General features: G+C 42.6%; 1 protein-coding gene across 3 annotated transcripts; it reads right to left on the bottom strand.

Moving 5' to 3' along the window:
• Window positions 1–3,337: 3,337 nt before the first annotated feature.
• LOC142209364 (keratin, type I cytoskeletal 12-like) lies at window positions 3,338–6,163 on the bottom strand. 3 transcript variants are annotated; one of them, XM_075278335.1, is made up of 8 exons: window positions 5,639–6,163; window positions 5,440–5,522; window positions 5,197–5,353; window positions 4,873–5,031; window positions 4,652–4,777; window positions 4,234–4,451; window positions 3,743–3,780; window positions 3,338–3,435 (listed from the first exon to the last, which is right to left on the bottom strand). In XM_075278335.1, the coding sequence occupies exons 1-8, from the start codon at window positions 6,119–6,121 to the stop codon at window positions 3,338–3,340; spliced, it is 1,362 nt and encodes a 453-aa protein (XP_075134436.1). In that variant the 5' UTR covers window positions 6,122–6,163. The 3 variants fall into 3 exon arrangements, with proteins under 3 accessions (XP_075134436.1, XP_075134438.1, XP_075134437.1); XM_075278337.1 differs by lacking the exon at window positions 3,743–3,780 and adding an exon at window positions 3,650–3,657 and having other exon boundaries at window positions 3,338–3,456; XM_075278336.1 differs by lacking the exon at window positions 3,743–3,780 and having other exon boundaries at window positions 3,338–3,455; window positions 4,237–4,451.
• Window positions 6,164–14,714: the final 8,551 nt, after the last annotated feature.

Raw genomic sequence — 14,714 nt, 5'->3', positions numbered from 1 at the left:
CGTCGGCTCAAATGAATGGGCCGACGCCGGAGGTTGTGGCTGCCCAGGCGGAAGCCGTGGCTCAGCGAGTCGCGGAATCCGCCTGAAGAAAGGGCAGCTCGCTTCTTTTTTTCCTCTATCGGCAGTTGCCGATAGCGGAAAAAAGAACGCTACTGGTCTCCATAGACCACCTTTGTAAAGGAGCGGATTATGACGTGGAATCCGCTGTCAAAATCCGCCCCTTTGGCCCCGTATGAACTAGCCCTAAGATGTGAACAAGCATCTGAACATGCCCATCCAAAACAAAGGGTAGATGAGGACCATCTATATGTGGGGTTTTGAATTGTATGTACTATAAAGTGGCCCTCACGTTTTGGCAGCTGCATTTCACAGTACTTGCACGGTGGATGGGATTCTGGCTAATTCCATGCACACATTGCAGAAAACAATCTGCAGCAGAAAAGCTGCAATTTCAAAACACATGAATTTATGAAAATCGCAGCTTGTGAATTATACCTGGCGTTTTCTGCATAGGTATAAATGAAGCAGAAAGGCAGCAGAGGAAAACTCTGCAGACTTTCTGTGAAACCCGATGCATTTCCACAATGGTCTTTTTCCGCAGTATTTTTTGCAGCGATTCTCTGTGCGGGGCCTGAGCCTGAGACAGTTTTCACATTGTTTTATGACTTCCACATTTCTTTTGAACTGAAGTTTGATCAATGTAAGAATCCTTACTGGTCTAAGCTTGGTTTAGAAGGTACATGTAGGTGGGATGATAGTTTAGCCGGGGTGTCACAACTGTAATACAGATGATAAAATGTGATCTTATTACATGAAAGTGGCCTAAGACAAAACAATTTGTGTTACGAGTTGAGATTCCTGGATATTACCATTCACCTCTGAGTAGGACTAGGACATTCAATCCCTCAGGCAAGGATTTACTCATTATTGCTTCTTCTCATGCAAAATTGCAACTAATCGGAATTAATGACTCATTATCAGATGTAATTACCTGATGCTTACTAGTAAGCTGACTGTGAGTGATTAGGACATTGTAGGTGTGAAAGGTGTCCAATATTGTCAAATCTTTACAGCTAGTTAAGTAGTCATCTCTTTATTGAAGGACTGTGTTGCGCAAGGGCCCCATTTGTTTGATGCCTTAACCCTTATGCATCTGATATTATGGCTATTCCATAAACCCTCAGAGATAGAAGTGAATGATGCCCTGCCAGGGGTGGAACTTGAGGAGGTGCAGTTTAACCGGGTCCCTTAGGGGGCCCATAAGCACTGGCATCAGTATTGAGATTGCAGCTTCCATCTGGCCCATAAACCAAGGAGACCCACAGATTACCCGAACCACACTAAGGTGGATTAAACTCCTTAGCACGTGTAACCATCACTATCAAGAATTCGCTGTAGGGATGAGGTTGGGGGCCCCGGACAAAATATTGCATCAAGGATCACAAGGATTTAGTTACACTATTGTGCCCTGCTGTACTACTGTATGCCTTTATGGGAATCTCCATACTAGCACCATATCCACCATCAGTATTGGGTTCAAGAAATGAAAGTGTTATATTTCCCAGGTTATAAGATAATCCTTTAATAGTCCCACAATGGGGAAATTTCAGCATGTTACAGCAGCATAGTAATACAGGTACAGGATAATACACAGTAATATATTACAGAAGTAGACACACATATGCTGAGAAGAGAAGATATACTAGGAGCCCGTAGCAGCTAAGGAACAGAAGAGAAAGAAGGAAGACTTCATAGTTATGATAATTATTAGTTTGGGGGGGGGGGGGAGAAAGGGGAAACCAGGGCTCCGGAGCAGAGGCCACAACAAGTTAGCCACCATAGGAACTCAACCGACCAGGGTTTTGTAAGATTGAGTGCCCTGGTAAAGAAGCCAAGGCATCCATGCGTCCATGTAGGCCGCGTGAGTGTTTTGGAGGCAGGCTGTGAGATCCTCCATGATCCTGATGTCCTCCACCTTATGTACCCAATGACGGAGGGAGAGGGGTTAGAAGATTTCCAGAGGGCCGGAACACAGGCCCTAGCCGCATTGAGCATATGGCGCAGGGAAAATTTTCGGTAGGAGCGTAAAGGGAGAGCCGACATGTGAAGTAGGAAGAAGGCCGGGATGAAGGGCAGTGAGGAGTGAAACACCTGGCAGAGGACCTGTGGACTCCAGTCCAGAAGTCCCTGAGTTCAACGCATTCCCAAAACAAATGCAAAAGGGTCCCCTCTTCCGTTCATAATATTGAGCTTTCAAACAACACTGGAAGAATTTTCATAACTTCTGACCCCTTTGCAAGTGCTATATCTGTATATAATGGCAATACAGGGTGAATACAGATCTCCCTAGCATTGTTCAGTTGAGCTTTAGAATTTATTCACTGATAAAAGAAAGTATAATAGGTTAATAAAATATACTACAATACTATTCAGCGAACTCTTCCCTATAAAATAGCAAAGTTACAATTGAACATTGACGTTTAACCCCTTTGCTGTTCGGCTCCTAGTTACTGCCATGTCTGCTACTTCATTGTAATGCCCATGTCTCTTAAGTACAGTGCCATACTGAGCCCATTGTAATGCCCATGTCTCTTAAGTACAGTGCCATACTGAGCCAATTGTAATGCCCATGTCTCTTAAGTACCATGCCATACTGAGCCCATTGTAATGCCCATGTCTCTTAAGTACCATGCCATACTGAGCCCATTGTCATGCCCATGTCTCTCAATTACAGTGTCATACTGAGCCCATTGTTATGCCCATATCTCTTAAGTACAGTGCCATACTGAGCCCATTGTTATGCCCATATCTCTTAAGTACAGTGCCATACTGAGCCCATTGTCATGCCCATGTCTCTCAATTACAGTGTCATACTGAGCCCATTGTTATGCCCATATCTCTTAAGTACAGTGCCATACTGAGCCCATTGTCATGCCCATATCTCTTAAGTACAGTGCCATACTGAGCCCAATGTAATGCCCATGTTCCTCAATTACAGTGCCATACTGAGCACCATATAACAGCTCATACAGACCCTTTGGCTTTATACTGTCCATCAGAGCACAGAAGCTCCTCATGTCGCCATATGGCTTTAGTGAGCTTATTTTAACACCATATGCAATATATTCTACAAATACTACTCCACAAAATGTGCATCAAAAGATAACTTTATTGCATAGACGTTTAGCAGTATAATAGATAGGACAAATACACCTTGTAATATATAAAATACATGACAGAGGAGGAAAAAAGCATAGAGTTAAACTGTGGCCCTCATAGGGTTATCACAAGACGTAAAGAAGATAGCAGCTTTGATGTCTAGGTTCCTTGAGAGCGATCACATTTTATCTTCGCTTTGGCTTACTTTCTGTGACACCACTTTTCCATCTATGAGCTCCTCAACAATGGTTTTAACTACTCGAGATCTGTTTGGCTCTAAAAGGATACAATGAAAAACTTATATTAGCAAACAAATGCCAAAAATTATAATAAGTATGTACAGAAATGGCAAAAATCTTATTACATGATATGATATGTTCCTTCAGAAAGTTTAAAGCACAGTTCCAATAGATTATAGGATGTCAGCTAATCTGTTGGGCATGTCCGATGACAAACATGTCTCCTGCAGAATTGTGAATGCAGCTCTGGCCATATTGGCTGTAAACTAAAGATTGGTGCAGAACCATTCATGTAGGCTATTCTGAACAACATAGTGTCATGTATTATCATTTTATTTGCTTACCTCTTGAAACTTGGGGGAATGAAGGCTGGATTACTTTGCTAGAATAAAGATAAAATAATATTGTAATACACTGGTTTAAAAAATTGCTATATGTAATAAAATACATTGAAAGACATTTTGACATGACTGCCGAAAATTCAGGTGAAAATAAAAGGTGGTCCACTTAGAGTAAGTCCTGACACTCATAGTATATAAGGGGATTACAAATCTGTCAGTGGAAAATCTGGTCTAGATTTGGTTTAGTAACACATGGCCGCATGTGAATTCCATCCAAACATTGCAGAAAAATACACGTAGTGGAAACGCGTTGATTTCCAATAACATAGCGGTTTTGGATAGCAGCATGTCAATTATACCTACGGAAACGCTGGCGGTTTCCCTATAGGCATCATTGAAACCACAATGCGTTTCCATCATGGTTTTTCCTGCAGCACTTTAGACTGAAGAAGTTTTATTGCATTTAAAGCAAAGGTAAAAACAATTGCTCTTACCTGGATTCACCATCCAACAATCGGCGGTAGGTCTCAATTTCTCTCTCCAGTCTGATTTTGACGTCGAGAAGTTGATTGTATTCTGAGCTTTGTCTTTCCATGTCAGACCTGACCTCGCACAACTGTTGTTCCAAGGCGCTAATCTTGTCTTGGATCTTGCCAAGTTGTACGCAGTAGTTGCCCTCTGTCTCAGCCAATGAATTTTCTAGTGATTTTTTCTATAGGGATAAATTGAACAAATGATCTATCAAGCCAATGCTTCTTCTAAGTAACATGGTCCAGTGTTAGTTTATGGTTCATTTTTTATAACTGTTACTTACTCTTATACTAAGAGTCATTCATAAGGCAAATGTAAAGTAAAGTCATATCAATTGAGAACATCAGCATTCTTAAATGATAACATATATATAGCTCCTACCATTGCCAGCGCCGCTTGCAGTTCAATCTCCAGGGCTTGTGCTGAACGTCTCAGTTCCGTGATTTCACTCTTGCTGGACTGAATTTGCTCAGCTCCAGATGAGATCTCCTGTCTGAGGGCTATGCACTGAAATAAATGCATACATATGAACACATAGAGAAGATTTCAACTACATTAAATTCTAAATTGATTTTGAATGAATAAAATTTAGATTATTTTACCGCTTCATTGAAACGAGCTTCTGCATCTCTACGATTCTTTTCTGCCAAGTCTTCGTAATCCTTTCTCATATTATTTAGAGTTTCAGTGAGGTCAATCCCTGGAGCTGCGTTCATCTCCACTGTAAGTTGTCCTGTAACTCCTTGGAAGGCCTTCATATCCTGAAAACATTGGAATTTTTTAGATATCTTGTACTTCATGAAGAAACAATTTTCTTAAGATTACATTTCCAATTTATTCATTTGCAATTGAAACACAATATAACAAGAAAATAAAACAGTAGGACAATGTGTGACATATGTAATGGTAAAACATGTTTTGGCTACCTCCTCATGGTTCTTCTTCAGACAGATAAGTTCCTCGGTCAAACTTTCAATCTGTGACTCGAGGTCACACTTGGCCAAGTTCAGTTCATCAAGCACTCTACGCAGACCATTAATGTCGGCCTCTACACTTTGACGGAGGCACAGTTCATTCTCATACCTACAGGACAATTCAGAACATCAATCTTAAGCATGCTTAAGATAACTTAGGTTCTCTTACTACATGTTAATGAATAAAAACCTTACTTGAGCTTGAAATCATCAGCTGCCAGGCGGGCATTATCAATTTGAAGAACAATTCTTGCGTTGTCCACAGTTGCAGCTTGAATCTATGGGAGCAATTATAACAAACAATCTGCAGGATTGCCAAAAAATACTAATTTTCATAATTCTTAGCCAATTTGGATACATTATAGAAATTTAAAGTATACTTAAGAATCTGTACCTGCTTCTTGAGCTCCTCAATGATATGGTAATATTTGCTATAGTCCCGGTCCAGCTTGTTATCATTTTTGTGTTTCTCATACCATTTCTTAATTTTGCACTCAAGGTCAGCATTGGCTTCTTCTAAATCTCTTACTTTTCCCAGATAATTAGCAAGACGATCATTAAGATTCTGCATAGTACCCTTTTCATCTCCAGTCAGCAAGTTATCTCCACCAAAACCACCAGCCAATCCTCCACCAAAGCTACCACCAAAGCCCCCAGCACTAACCAGGCCACTACCAAAGGCAGCACCACCACTTAGGCTACCACCGAAAGCTCCTGCCCCACCATATCCAGCTGAAATACTTCCAGCTCGTCTTCCACCATAGCCTCCAGCACCACAGCCTCCGGAGCTTCCAAGAAATGAGCAAACGGCTGTCCCATATCCTCCACCTCCAACAGATACTCTTGAAGAAGATGCTGATCCTTTTTGGGAAGACATGTTCTTTAAAGCTGCTAGGTAAGTCCTCCTGGTTAGGTTAAGCGATAAAGATAGGAAGCTTCCTTCTCAAGTGAACATAAGCTTTATATATACTAAGAAGAGGGTGTTTTCTTTCGGCACAGCCTCCCAAATCCAATTTTGGCTCTTAATTTCTTTAAGAAATGATAATTAAAATGTACACCTAGTGTGTCCACTTGGCCTAATTTGTAAAACGCCTTCGGGCCCTTGTTAAGAAAAAATGCTAGAAGGGTGGAGCCTTGATAAGTATTATTTTATTTCCTTGAAATCTGTTAAAGGTAGGCAGGTAATTTATGTTCTGAAACTACTTCCCCCTCCCTTCTTCCAGATTCCAGTTTTATTGCTGAAATTTACATGTGTGATGTGCCTTGGAAGAATGCTATGATATTATGAAGGATTGAGAAATGTATTAGTAATTTGTGTTAAATAATCCTGTATTAACGTTTGCTTAGACAAGCCTGTGTGCAACGTCTTAGCTTTAATCAGGAATGTGTTGGGCAATCACAATGGAAGCAAAGATTACATTTTATCAAGGTTAACTAATTTTACAAAATTTGTTTTGTTATTTATCAAGTTATCACATACGTTGCAAATGTTTTAACAAGGTTTTGGATAGTGTTTAGAAAGTTGTTGATATGCAGGGAAACCTACGCTGTGTGGTAGCCATGCAGCGCCATTAACAGAGAAAATAAGCATTACAGTGTACATTCAAATCAATGGACTGTCTGTGTATGGCCTAATGCACATGAATGTGCAGGCTGAGTACAGGGCATATGCAGCCGAAGCTCAGTTTCGATACTTCAATATTTAGAGAGCAGGTCCTACAAAATATCGGGATGGAATGGAGCATCAGAAGAGCCTTAGATGCAAATTTGGTCATGTCCATGAGGCCTAAGGCAGGCTGGAAGGGGGACGTCCAGAGTGAGATATGCGCTTTGTAACCACTCTCTGCTTCTTTTCCATCTACTGCAGAAAGAACAGGGCATTTATTTTTCATCTTCCCTCTGCTAACAAATCATGTCTGTCATCATTACAGCTTACATAAAAGTTCCATCTTACTCATTAAATCATATCTTCAATTATAAAGCAACTTTTCATAAATGAATAGAAGAAACATTGAAATATATCTTATTAGGGAAATTTGTTTCCTTCCCCACGTATCTGGCTGCTCCTTCATCAGGCATGTTTCTCCTGATGACAATTTTGTCTAATATTTTGGTCAATAGTTCCAAATACCAGCCTTCACCTAGTAGTTTATAAGTAATTTGTTCATAAATGAACATTCTTGAAAAGAATATAGTAACAAGGTCGCAAATGAAAATATCAGTAATAAAATATAAGCTCTAAGCAATATATAATGTATTAGAATATATTAGAATATTATAATATATAAGAAATACCATATATCAGCAATTGATTATTAATAAAAACTAAAATGGTTATGATTATTTTTCACCTCCTCCTTTTGGTTATTACATGCACAGTTTTATTATCCATACACCATATTGCTGATTTTAAGAACTTGACGTACAATGTTACAAATACACATGACGCTAGGTTTACAATAGCATCACCTCTCCCTTGTTCGGGTCCGTCAGGGAAGCTTAAATTGAGAGGCGGAGCGGTAAAGCAGTGGTAACACGTGGAGCCCAACGGACCCCATTGATTATATTGGAGTCAATGTAGTGTCCATTGTGATAACACTGTAACTGGTGGAGAAAAAAATGTCTTTCCAATGGATGTGAACATAGTCTGAGAACGTGAGCTCTGACAAAAGCATTTATTGCAATCCCAAAAGCACAGTGACCATTAAAATGATTACGATATCTGATATGAAGAGTCTCAGTCCCTTCAAATAGCTGTTGACAAGGATGCCGAAAGTTGGACTAATATTGATGGCCTATTGTAAGAATAGACTCTCAGCTTTAAATAACAGGATACCCCCTTACACATGACCAGGAATCCTATATTCTCATCTGTGTTGAAAACCGACCAACCAACTTGTTTTTACTATTCATATTGGTTTGGGTTCCCCCCCCCCCAAAAAAAAAAAAAAGCTCAAAGAGCTCCCTTAGCTAATCTGCCTCCGTCTCCCAAAACCTGTACCATTTTTCCACCTTTCATGTCAGGCATTAGCTGACTATTATAACTAGAAAGCTGGAGGCATGTCGGGATGAAGAGCCTCTTAGACGTAATTATTTTTTAGTAGAGCTGCGTTGTTTATCTTTCACATTATTAAGCCATGTTGTTACACGAAAATGGAGAGCACCCAAAATCAGCCCGCGATGTCTGCAGACAGGGCGTATCCTGCACTTACATCAGAGTACTATGTTATCATCATGCTAGCATGAGTCATAGAAGATTTCTCATAGGTGTAATGTTATAAATCTAGAGGGGACTATGCGGCAAAACAACCGATATTATATTACATTATATTATATTATATTATACTATACATATATGTGGTTCAGGTTACCAGACCACTTCTCAGCCACATTTAATAAGCAAGGCAATGGGGCAGAACATAACATATAGGGTACACTTACAGCAGTGGCATAACTAGGAATGGCGGGGCCCCGTGGCGAACTTTTGATATGGGCGCTCCCCCCGACCGACACCGACGCCGAAGACCTCAACTGACCCCTTCCTGCGAACACAGTATTACGTCCCTTAGTGGCCCTTGCACACAGTATTATGTCCCTTGGTGGCCCCTGCACACAGTATTATATCCCTCAGTGGCCCCTCCACACAGTATTATCCCCCATAGTGGCCCCTCCACACAGTATTATACCCCATAGTGGCCCCTGCACACAGTATTATCCCCCTTAGTGGCCCCTGCACACAGTATTATCCCCCATAGTGGTTCCTGCACACAGTATTGTACCCCATAGTGGCCCCTGCACACAGTATTGTACCCCATAGTGGTTCCTGCACACAGTATTGTACCCCATAGTGGTTCCTGCACACAGTATTGTACCCCATAGTGGTTCCTGCACACAGTATTATGTCCCACTGTGGACACCCATAAACAATTATTATACTCTGGGGTCTTTTCAGATTCCAGAGTATAATAATCGGAGACCCAGGGGGAGAAAAACATTAAAAAAAACTCTATTACTCACCTGTCTCCCGGCTCCTACGCTGTTGGCCTCCAGAGTGGTCCATCTTCAATGACGTCAGACGTCACATGACCTGGGATGCAGGCCGGGGTCATGAGACGTCAGACGACTAGGCCGAAGCCCGCCCGGATCGTGGAGAGGTAAGCAACAGTGTTTTTTATGTTTCTTACCTCTCCCAGGCCGCCGATCATTATACTTGGGGGTTCGAAAAGACCCCTGAGTATAATGATAGCAGCGGTAGTGGCTGTCACCGGGCCCCTATTGTCCTGGGCCCTGTGGCAGCTGCCTCTGCTGCTACGGCGGTAGTTAGGCCACTGACTTACAGGGCTTTTATTTTAACACCTTATACTTAGAAAACACTCCAGTGTCATCTGTCTCAATTCCCTCTTCCGTTTCCGACTGCGAAGCCAAATTGGATGAATGAGCCTATACAGCGGAGTGTCTCGCCCTGTGGATGTTCATTTTTTCAACGTCTTGCTTTGATGTTTGTCTCCCATTGAAAACAATGGGAAGCAAAATTGGGGCTGATCTTCGTGCTACTTTTGAGGAGAAATCCACCTCAAAATCATCCATGTGTATGGGCCCTCAGACAGTGTGGCATCTTGTTCATCTGTCAAATGACCACTTTGTAGCTCAGTCCTATTCAGGTGAATGGAGCTGATCTACAATACCAAGCATAGCTGTGACACATTGTACATTGCTGCGCATGGGATGTAGTGAAGAGGCCTCAGCACTCGTCCAAATGCTGCAGTCTCTTCAGACAGATGTTGGTGGGGGTGCAGGATATCAGACCCCCAATATCTGAGATCAATGTCCTATCCCAAGTCATCAATATTCTAGTCCTATTAAAGGAAATTCAACAAAAGTGTAAACAGGTGAGTAGAAATCTGGGACTGAACCTCTGTAGATTCTCTACTGTGCCATATATTCTTTGTTATTTTCTTGTGAATAGTTAAAGGGGTATTCTCATCTACATAATTATTTTTTATTTTGTAGTTGATTACCGTATTTTTCGGACTATAACGCACTTTTTTCCCCAAAAATTTCGGAGGAAAATGAGGGTGCGTCTTATAGTCTGAATGTGGGGGGAGGAGCGGATTTACCGCATGGCCGCGCTACTGCCACCGCTGGTTTTCTGCAGCAGCAGGAGCGTGACAATACTGCAGGCCCCGGCAGCTAAAACACTCCCCGGCATCCGCCGGTCTATTACAGCAGATGCCGGGGACTGTCTTAGCTGCTGGGGCCTGCAGATTGCCATGCTCCTGCCGCTGAAGAAAACCAGCGGTGGCAGTAGCGCGGCCATGCTGTAAATCCGCTCCTCCTCCGCAGGTCCTGGCAGTTAGTTAGCCCCGGGGCCGGTCCCCACCGGCCCCATACCTTTAGTGATGCAGGCCGGCTCCTGCACGGCGAGGCTGCAGGAGCCGACCTGTTCCGATGACAGCCGGGAGCCTAATGAAGGCTCCCAGGCCTGTCATAGATATATATTACTATCGCGGCTGGTCTATGACCCTCCGCGATAGTAATGTATAGAATCTCCCATAGACGGCAATACACTTGTATTGCCGTCTATAGGACTTGCAATCAAATGATTGCAGGTTCAAGCCCCCTAGGCGGGGGAAAATAAAATAGTAGAAAAAAAAAAAAAACACTTAAAAAAATATAATAAAAAATAAAATAAATAAAAGTTCACCTCCTTTCCCTAGAATACATATAAAAGTATAACAATACTGTGAAACATACACATTAGGTATCCCTGTGTCTGAAAATGCCCGGTCTACTAATATTTTTATGTACAGTGAACGTCAAAATCAAAAGTGCTAAACTGCCGGGTTTTTCTCTCTGTTTTGCCTCTGATTTAAATAAAAGGTGATCTAAGCAATAAACATTTCCCAAAATGGTATATCTAAAAAGTACACCTGGCCCCACAAAAAAAACGCCCTATACATCCCCGTACAGCTGCAGGGTCACCTGTCAATGTGGCCTTGCAGCTGTTCCAAAACTACAACTCCCATATATTAAATATTTTACCATTTTTTGCCTGAAATTTTTTTTCCTCTATTTTTCTCCTCTAAAACCTGGGTGCGTCTTATAGTCCGAAAAATACGGTAAAAGATAAAAATTTTTGCAAATGTAAGTAATTAAAAATTCTGCAGAGTTTCAAAGATTTTCTCTCACTTTCTTAGTGGTGACAGTCTGTTATTTTGATCAGTTGCCATGGATACGACCACCAATGCAGAAACTTTCTAAGGTCAGAAAATCAGCCATGATTTCTTTATTGTGGCCAGAATATCTTCTGATACATGTAGTGTCCCTGCCTGATAACCCGGATACAATAAGAAAATCATAGCTGGGTTCCTGACAAGTCCCAGACCATAGAAAGTTTCTGCATTAGTGGTCGTAATCATGGCAACCAATCAAGATAACAGACTGTCAGCACTAAGAAAGTTAGAGAAAATCTTTAAAACTCTGCAGAATTTTTAATCCTATTAATATTATAAATGTGAAATGTTTGTGAGTTTGTGGGTTTGTGACTTTGGATGTTCGGATGTTTGGCGGTCAATCACGCAAAACCCGCTCCATCGATTTGGCTGAAATTTTCCACAAACATAGTTAATACACATGATTGCGCAATAGGCTACATTTGAACTCAATAACCCACATACGTTTTCCATACGAACCCCACAAAAAACAAACTGACACCACCATCTCTGCAATCTCACACACTTTGGACCATAGCAAGCCCCTAAACTTCACATTACCCCCTACAGCCTCGCCCCTAACCCCACACACTCACATTCACATATACTTTCCCACTTTCACCCTCACCTTCACCATCCTGCAGGAGGCTACCTCTGTCACTCTCCGGACCAGCCATGTTTGCCGATCCCCACCGCTGGGAGGATCCGCGGCACCGCCCACCACACTACTCCACTAGCTTCACAGGAGCATGCGCACTTTGCACACAAAAACAACGTGTTACTAGCACGCCACCTTTTTGCGCCTCCACCTTAGGCCGCAGCACACGAAATCCTGCTTCCAGCCTTCAACAGTACCCGACGCCGCTATCACCTCCCTGCTGTTTCCTCTGCACAATCCAGCCACCAGTTCGACACTGGTAAGTTCACGTACGCCATAGCCCTTCTCTTACACAATCGTGCATACACTGCGCTACCCCTGTCATGTCTTCGGTTCCTGCCAACTTTGCGTCCTCCGCCGCCTTCTCTTACCTGTCCCGCAGCTCCCGTCTCTCTCTCGCTGCGCGGAGGCATCCTCCTGCTCATCTCCGCCACCTACAACTGGGCTAGGCTGCCTCCGCGAAGGCTCCAATAGCAGCCGCTAGCTCTCCCACGCCTCACACACAGCTCAGTGTGTCCAGGCTGATGCAGGCTATGCTATGTAGCCTGCAATAGCACTGGCACGATTATGCAATACATAGCAATGCATTACGATTGCAATGCATTGCATTGTTCAGGACACCCCCTGCTGGTGTACAACGGTATTGTTTTGCAAGCTGCTGGATGCAGCCTGCAAACCTCATTAGCATTAAAATAAAAAAACGATACTGTGAAACACACACATTACCTATCCCCGCCTCCGAAATCCCCCACTCTACTAACTGACCTAAATATTACGCCTGCATACACTCACACTATTAGGCAATGCATTGCAATACATTACTATGCATGCATTGCATTATTCAGCACACCCCCTGCTCTCCTTCACACCCACTAAACGCCCATGTATTTGCTGAAAATACACGTCTACAAATACACGTGTAAGGGTCCATTCACACGGCGTAACGCGGCGCTCATTTGGTGCTTATTTTTACGTAGAGTGCTGCGCTGCGCTATTTACGGTGCGCGTTTACGGTTGCGTGTACGCGGCGTTAATGCCGTGTAAACCCGATCGTAAAATTTCACCCGCGACTCGATTTACACACTTCTACAATCACTGCAGATGAAGTCGTGGGTAGCAGCTAGTTACTTATATTTGCAAAAATGTTTAACTTTTAATTATCTACAAATATAGAGATGACTATGTACATGGGAATACCCCTTCAAGCTTTCCTTTTATTGGAGTGGTAGTGGGTTACCCCGGTGACAGATACACAGCGGGGGGATTCACTAACACATCTATGCAAGTTTTCTGGTGCAGCTACTTATAAATGTGATTTTCGGCACACAGCCCTTTCTTGTACCATAGATGCACCCCATTGTTGGTTCTGCGTCCTGCTCACCATTGTTTTTCAATATGTGTAACATACTTGTCAACATTAAGGTGAAAAAGCAATGTTTTGGCCGTGGGGGAAAGTACCTGCAAAATGAATGGGATTCTGGATCATCTCATCCACACATTGAAAAAAAAAATCTACAGCGGAAAAGCTGCGTTTTTGAAAATCGCAGAATGTCAATTATAACTATGGAAACGCTAACAAGGGCAGACAGTCCGCAACAGAAAACTGTTCAGACTTTCTGTGAAAAATAAAAAATTGGTTTCCTGAGGTTTTTTTTGCTGCGTATTGATACATGGGGACTCCATGGGGAGTTATATCTCCATTAGAACGCATGGTAAGGGGGTCCACACTCCGTTTCAGGGCACAACATACCCCCTTGTGAGGTGGATGTAAAATGTACAGGCCACACCCTTCGCCCATTTGGTGCATAAGCGCTAAATCACATATAACCTACCAGGGAAAATATCTTTTAAAGAGGTGAATGGATTTCAGCTAAAAGATAAAAATGCCAAATTGATCAGGGGTACAGCGGGAATCCAATGATGTTTGTCATTTAGTATTTTTTACTTGGTGAGAGCTCCTCTTTAAGGATGGCCTACTCTGTACTTCAGCAATAACAGTCCATTACTGATAGTTAAAAATGCCAGAACTGCAATTCCTGTGGCAAGACCTTATAGAGCTGTGCATGAACGTTTGACAACAAATTTCAATAAACTGAAGGAACATTGTAAAGAGGAGTGAGCTAACAATTCTCCACTACAATTCGAGAGACCCACTTAAAGCCTTTCCATTATGGCTTATTTTTTGTCATATACATTATGATACAGCAGAATCTGTTTGTTAGGAGTTGGACCGGAGCCTCGACTACAGTGCATGTAAGCTGCTGGCCCACCTCTGTCTGCTTCCGGGGGGAGGACCAGAACCTCCGCAATAGTCTGAGGGGGCTGCCGGTCTCCTCCTGGGACTTCCGGGGTCAGGGGGTCAGGCGGTGAGCCGGAGTCTATTTATGTTTAAGTCTGGCTCGCTGCTGGTTATTCTGTTCCCTGGTATCAGCTCCTCTGCGCTATCCTGTTTGCCCCGACCTTGATTCCCGTCCTCTTATTTTGTATCTGTGGATTGCCTCCTCTATATGACCGTGCTTTCTAGAGCAGCTCTCCTTGACCTGCGACTTTGTACCCCGTGACCACCAGTGTATGACCTAGATTGCCTGACAACCCGTTTG

The sequence above is a fragment of the Leptodactylus fuscus genome, chromosome 6, assembly GCF_031893055.1.
Source record: "Leptodactylus fuscus isolate aLepFus1 chromosome 6, aLepFus1.hap2, whole genome shotgun sequence".
Lineage (NCBI taxonomy): Eukaryota > Metazoa > Chordata > Amphibia > Anura > Leptodactylidae > Leptodactylus > Leptodactylus fuscus.
The sequence above is the reverse complement of the archived record's forward strand: the minus strand, read 5'-3'. Positions and strand labels throughout refer to the sequence as shown.